Source organism: Thalassophryne amazonica, chromosome 3 (genome assembly GCF_902500255.1).
Source record: "Thalassophryne amazonica chromosome 3, fThaAma1.1, whole genome shotgun sequence".
Classification (NCBI taxonomy): Eukaryota; Metazoa; Chordata; class Actinopteri; order Batrachoidiformes; family Batrachoididae; genus Thalassophryne; species Thalassophryne amazonica.
This window is the reverse complement of record NC_047105.1, coordinates 71,788,246-71,795,405: the sequence shown is the minus strand read 5'-3', so window position 1 is coordinate 71,795,405 and position 7,160 is coordinate 71,788,246. Positions and strand designations below refer to the sequence as shown.

General features: G+C 40.1%; 1 protein-coding gene across 2 annotated transcripts; it reads left to right on the top strand.

The window, feature by feature from the left end:
* The first annotated feature begins 299 nt into the window (after positions 1 to 299).
* Positions 300 to 6,615, top strand: LOC117507937 (natterin-3-like). Of its 2 annotated transcripts, XM_034167689.1 has the most exons (3): positions 300 to 424; positions 1,445 to 1,529; positions 5,467 to 6,615. In XM_034167689.1, exons 2-3 carry the CDS (start codon positions 1,445 to 1,447, stop codon positions 6,474 to 6,476), a joined length of 1,095 nt encoding a protein of 364 aa, XP_034023580.1. In that variant the 5' UTR covers positions 300 to 424; the 3' UTR covers positions 6,477 to 6,615. The 2 variants fall into 2 exon arrangements, with proteins under 2 accessions (XP_034023580.1, XP_034023579.1); XM_034167688.1 differs by lacking the exon at positions 300 to 424 and having other exon boundaries at positions 1,394 to 1,529.
* Positions 6,616 to 7,160: the final 545 nt, after the last annotated feature.

The window sequence follows — 7,160 nt, the reverse complement described above, 5'->3', positions numbered from 1 at the left end:
AGGAATGTGTCACGTTACTGCATTACAGATAAATATAATGTGGTTACAGTTACACTAAACATGGAATATGACACATCAAGTAATCAATCTGTTAATTTCATACACTTAGGTTTTAGAAAGTCTTTTGTGATGATCCTGCTGGGAGAATTCTTCCATCATCCAGAGGAAAAGACAAACATGAACTCCTCATCTTCATAAATCAACACTTTATAGAAAACTGTCAAATTACAAACATGAGAATGTCAACATCACCTGCATTTACATGTTGAACATTACTGGTTCCCAAGTTCATGCCTATAAGACAACAAATTTCTGTCTAAACTGGCAAACGTCCCACTTGCCGAAGGGTATCAGCCAGTCAGCAGCAATAGTATATAATCCTGGACGGGACTGTAGGTCGGCATCCTGAGGTGCGACTGCAAAGGTGAGTCCTTCCTTTTCTTTTCACCTCAAGTTTGCTTTAATCAAATAGATGCAGGCAATAACCCTTTCATAACCGGAATATTGGCAATAACCCAGTTGTGCACGGCCATGTAAACGCCCGCAAAAACCCGAATATGCTCATATTCCGGTTTTTAAAAACCCGAATAAGACCCCTGGGTTACTCCTTTTCTAACCCGAATATCAGGTCATATAAAAGCGCATCTGGATATCCCCATAGAAAGGAACATTATTTTGTGTTCTGCGCATGTCCTATCCGCAAGGAATCTTGGTCTTTTGAGTACAGCAACTACTTGTATGCGGCGCGTGCAGCCCACCGGACTCCACAGAAGCAACTGTAAACAGCGCATTGTGTTCTGCGTCCTTATCAGGTGGGCCGGTCGCGGCACCGGTCGGCATATCACCGCGATTGCTCTGCCTCCGATGCGCTTACCGTCTGCGGCTCGGTAAACGCCACAACGGACCACTCTCATCGCCCCCCTCTCTTCTGTGCGTACCTGCGCCAAATCTGGCAACAGGTCCAGAGACGCTCGCTGTTTTGCGGCGGAGGCAGCCCGCAGGAGAGAAAAATGAGAAAATGTTAATGCCTGTTTGAGAAAAGTGTGTAGTGAGCAGGATTTGCACGAACGCCATTCCAAATCAAGCACCGGTGGAAGACGTGCGTCGCTGTTTAGATGGGGATATTCCAAATGATACCAGTGACCATGTATACAGGAGTAACTCTATCTGCTTAAGCGGGTTATTCCTAATTATTCAGAAACCAGAATATTGACCTTAACCCGAATATTAACGGCATGTAAACGTAGTCATTTTTTTTTAAATCTTGTGGTGGAACTGATTGGTGACGAACAGTTTTCTCTGTTTTATTTTGAATTTTGGAAATTTTGCAAAGGAAAATTTATGAACATTGTACAAAATTGAAATAGGCACAAAAAAACCAATTTGTTGTCATAATGTAAATGATAAGTAATGAATGAATGAATTTGTTGTGTCCAACCTCCAGATGAAGCTGTCAGTTCTGTTTGTGACCCTGCTCACTGTGTCCTGGACCAGCGCTCAGCCTGAGACGTTCTCCAGTCAAACCAAAGGTAAAACAACAAATGGTGTCAAAGTTTATATATTTGACAGAAAAACACTTTATCAGGGGAGGTGATGGTCTAGTGGTTAAGGTGTTGGGCTTGAATACAGAAGATCATGGGTTCACAGGGCTGGATCCAGAGTGAAAATCTGACAGATGCATTTTTGCCCAATGATAAAATAAAAATCGTACGCGTCTTGTTATTCAGTAATCTTCATTCTTTTATTCGTGTGCAACATATACTGTCACAATTCTTTTAATATATTTATTATACTTCATGGACCATAGTGAACACTTATTTGTATAAATGTGATGTCCTAAAAAAAAAAAAACACTATAACAAAAATTGACTGTAAACAGGATCAAATTTATTGCCAAAATCTTTCAATTATACCTGAATCTATATATGATTTGTTTTTTCAGTTGATAAAATCAATAAAAATATGACTGCTTATATTCTTAATAATATTGAGATACAGACAGTTCACAGAAGACATTTTCCATTGATACCAATCAAAATTAGAAACAGTCCAGCAGGTAACAATATTCATCATGTTCATGACTAAATATACTAAAACAAATACATCATAATTGTAAACATATCACCATTGTGATATGTTTACAGTTGTGATGTATTTGTTTTTAGTATATTTAGATTTTGTTGTGATTTGGCACTTTATAAACCAATTAAATTGAAATTGAATTGAAAATGAACATTTTATTGAGTCTTAAAGTAAATAAATATGAAACTGTCACTGGATCCTTAAACTTTGGACATAATAAACTCTACATGGTGGATCCTTGATCTCTGGACATAAATAGGAATAAACAAAATCTGTAGTTTTTGTCAAAAGCATTTCCTTTGAGACATTATTGGCATGAATGTCTTTCCATATATCTGAGCTGAACTCTTGCAGCTGCTGTGCTTCACTTCAGGATATAATTTGTAAAGAAATACAGCACGTTTCATTTTGGGAGGAAAAAACATTTTAGTAGATTGTAGTTTCTTGTCTGTATTACAATGTTTGGAAAGAGGTGTCATTTTATTTAAAGCGGCAGTTCATTTTGAAGTTATTAATTCCAACCGGACTGTGTCTCGGCAGAGAGCCGCGCAGCGTTTCGAGCTGGGTGAACGGAACCGAGGACGATTCTCGTTTCATAACTGCAACAAGACAAGAGTCCCAGTTAGTGACTTTAATACACACAAAAGTGACTCATGATATTTTAATGTCTTTGCGAGGGGTTAAGAAGTGGACTTACCACTTCTGAAGAGCAGCAAATCAAAGAGCCACAAGCCACTGAATCGAAGCATTGCTTCAATGGTTCATGGTTCAAAGTGGAGTCGTGCTGCAGAAAAGGTTGATTACAGACCCACTACAGACCAAACCCTGAATATCCGACTTTATTTGTACGTCCGTATGACTCTGAAACTCGGAAAAATCCGTATAATTTACAGACTATAGGTTGACATGAAAACCAAAGCTGTGTTCACCGCGGGGACACGTTCGGCACTATTCGGGATTATTCAAGATTTTTTTTTTTTAACCAATGATGAACGATGCGTAAAAAAATTTGACCGATGCAACTGCATCCGTCCAAACCAGTCTGGATCCGGGCCTGGTTCAAATCCCCACCTGACTGGAAAATCACTAAGGGCCCTTGGGCAAGGCTTTTAATCCCCTATTGCTCCCAGTGCAGGCCATGTATGTTGCACACGAATAAAAGAATGAAGATTATTGAATAAAGATGCGTACGATTTCTATTTTATCATTGGGCAAAAATGCATCTGTCAGATTTTCACTCTGGATCCAGCCCTGCGGTGTGTAGTGAGCGCCTTGTATGGCAGCACCCTGACATCGGAGTGAATGTGAGGCATAATTGTAAAGTGCTTTGAGCGTCTGATGCAGATGGAAAAGCGCTATATAAATGCAGTCCATTTACCATTTATTTACTATCAGTTACAGCATCAGAGATTTTTAAACACGTGTTTAATGGTTAACTTCTCCCGGTTACAAATACAACGCCTGGCAAAAATTATGGAATCATTGGCCTCGGAGGATGTTCATTCAGTTATTTAATTTTGTAGAAAAAAAGCAGATCACAGACATGACACAAAACTAAAGTCATTTCAAATGGCAACTTTCTGGCTTTAAGAAACACTATAAGAAATCAGGAAAAAAAATTGTGGCAGTCAGTAACGGTTACTTTTTTAGACCAAGCTGGCAAGCTAAAAACACTGGCATACGCTGGTGTACGTCTAATAAATTAATGCAGCTGTCACACCTTGACGATTAACCAGCATATGCCGGCAGCCCTGTTTCCACCCAGTGGTTTGGGTCGGTACTGCACAGTACCGACCAAATTTACACACTGTGCGAGAGCAGAGTCTCGCTCCAGTCAAGTTCCCAAAGTTGGCAATCCGGGGAATATGATGGTGTTAACCTTAATACAAATACAAATTAATTATACACTCTAATTCTTTGGCTGATCTTGTTTAAATTATATGACATCACATGAGATCAGCCAAGGAATCACTAATTATGGATCTCCACAAGTTCATCCTCAGGAGCCATCTCAAAAAATTGCCCAGTACTAGCTGTAAAGTCAGTTATACAAAAACACTACATTTACAGCTCGGGACCATGTAGCTGTTACATTATTGGTGCAGAGGCCCAAATCCAAACCTGACGGCTGACTTTTTGTCCTGTGATCAAGTGTCAACACTTTTATCCAGCTTTTTCATGATATTTCTGGAGTAATAGCTTCCTCCTTGATCAAAAGCCTTTCAAGTCGTGTTGTAGGAGGGTTATCTTCAAGGTGGGCAACATCATATTTTGATCTCATGTCCACCTCCTTCATTAGTTCCACACTTGTGATCCTGAGGTTGTGCTGCTTCGGGAGAACAAGGATTTGTTCATTCCTGACTGTTACTTGGGGCCTTCTTTCACATCGATATAAAGTCAGTGGTACCAAGCTTCTTATATTTTTTATATTAAACTGTACATTTTTATTTTCATGAATATTTTCAAGATGATTCTGAAGGAGAAACTGGACTTGTGGAAATGTTGTGCAATGGTAGCATTGACTTAACTCTTGAGATGTTCTTTTGTCTTGCTCTTAAAATGTAACAAAGGATCTACAGTTATGCAGTTAAATCAAACCAACGTCTCTCCAATTTACCCTGAGCTATGCCATGTTTGTCATTCAGAAGACTTTAGAAGTAATTACATTGTCTGGAATCGTACATTTTTGAAAGAGGTTTTCATTTTGGTGTGTTTGTAACAGAGGCCAGCAGATATGTGCATATGTTAGATAAAATGTACTGTACAAACATGATTATCATTTATTATCTTTTATTACATCTGCTCTTATTTGTATCTTAAATTCTGCAAACTGTTTCTCTCAGATATTCCCAGATAGATAGCACAGCTGCAGGAGCCAGGTCAGCCTGTTTACGGTCTGACATTTAGCAAGCTTCAGCAAAACCACTCACTCTGTACCTAAGATCGGAATGATTCAGTTGATTGCAAATGTATCTGCACATGACTAATAGCACATGCTGTAACCGTGAACTCATGTAGCCCCCCACCCTTATCTTTGTTTTTTACACACAATAAAAGGGCCTCGCACAGAATGACACAGTTGGAGAACTGCACTTACAAGCTGCCAGCCTCTGCTGTGTCTCCCCTTTGCAAAGCTCACTAAAGACATCTCAACTCTCTGAGTTCTTTCTTGTATGTCTAGGCGAGGTCAAACCTAACAGTGTAGTTAGTTAGTGTACATATGTAGTTAGTAAACGTCACTCCCAACAGCTCAAAAGGATTCTCTGGTCACAAAAAAAAAAACAAAAAAAACATGAGAATTTATGGGTCTTGAGTTTTTGTGTTTGTCAAAACGACAGCAGTTTGGATAAATCTGAAAAGAATCTTTCCCTTTGTCTCATCCAGAAGCCAACATGAATCCAGAACCTGCAAACATAAGAGTGGCTCGGTCTTCCAGTGCTGAAAGCAACCTGGAGTGGAAGTACTGGAATGGTCAAGGTGCAGTCCTCGATGGAGCCGTTTCAATTTGGAATGGCGAAGCAAAGCGAACTGACTACGTCTGTAGATGTGGGTGTTCTTCTGGCTTCTATTCCACCAATACAGGTGCTAACTGTCACTATGCTTATGGCGGTGTAGAGAAGACTTGCGGTGAATTCTACATCCTGGTAAACAGAGACAACTTTGAAAATCTTGAGTGGAAGGGTGGTTCTTATGGTTCAGTACCAAAGAATGCTGTCGAGGCTTGTGGGCAGGTTTATGTAGGGAAGAACAAGTATGGCCTCGGGAAAGTTCATCCCGTACATGAAGCCTTCTTTTTGCCGTGGGATGGCAAAGAGTACTGGTACAAGAATTATGAAGTCCTTACTGTTAATGATGATGTAGTCAAACAGGAGCTCACTGAAGTCAAATATAAAGTGGATGCAGCTAATCCCATCAAGGATCCTCCAGAGACCCTGCGAAGGTCATCTGCTTCAAATAGTCAGTGCCTTCCAATTACGAAAACAGTCACACTCTCAAAAGAAATTCAGACAGAGCAAAGATGGGATGTCACCAGTACCATCACGTTTGGCGTTGAATCTTCTGTTACTGCAGGGATCCCTGACATAGCCTCTGCAACAATTTCCGTCAGTGTTGAGACGTCATTGTCTGTCGCTCTGGGATCCACTACGAGTACAACAACCACCCACTCTGTGGCCATTGAAGTCACCGTCCCACCAAACCAGTATTGCCCCGTCACTATGGTGGCTACTAAGTATCGTGCTGACATTCCTTTCACAGGAAAACTGACCCGCACATACCGCAATGGTGAGAAAAGAACAACATCAATCACTGGGAACTACAGGGCGGTCCAGGTTGGAGAAATCCGAGCTGATGTGCAACGTTGTACAGAAATAGCTGGAGCTCAACCATGCTAATTTGACTATTAAACTAATGAGATGTTTGACCTATGTAGCATGTCTGCATATGAAATTAACATGTAACAATATAAGTCACTAACCTGTCAAAATAATGACTTGTACATGTTAAACTCACAATAAATTCATGGAGCATATTTCTTGTGTTGTCATTCTGTCTTTAAAACAATTTGAATAGATTTAATGTGAAAACTGAGTAACTCACTAAGTGACTGAAGGTCTTCATAGCTGAACATAGAGTTAAATACATGCAGTAGACAGTTTGCACAACTGAGGTGACATGTTTAACCTTTAACCAGTACAAATCCCACCACTGTCAGATTTCTCCACGTGATGTCGAGTTGCGTGAGGAAGGGCATCCAGCGTAAAACTGTAACTCAAGTTTAGCCAAAAAGTACATGTTCCATTTTATCAAACACTGCATATGCTGCCTTGGTTATATTTCCATATGTAATCATGTGGTTCGTGGGAACACTGTCACTGCTCAGTTCCTCCTCTGTGTTGTGTTGTGTAACCTCCTGGCTCACCAAAATGGCTGCCAAATGGCTAATCAAATTTCAGTGCCCAGTATTTGCTAGTTGGAATAAATCAATCATGAAACTTTGTAGGGTCAACCAGAACTGTGTGTAAAAGCTTTGGCATGAATATGAATCAAATATACCCTAAGGGAGTGCTGCAATAAGC

Coding starts and splice junctions, on each gene's coding strand:
- LOC117507937 (XM_034167688.1), top strand. CDS start 1,415: ATGAATGAATTTGTTGTGTCCAACCTCCAGATGAAGCTGTCAGTTCTG. Junction 1,530..5,466: donor GTTCTCCAGTCAAACCAAAG/GTAAAACAACAA, acceptor TGTCTCATCCAG/AAGCCAACATGAATCCAGAA.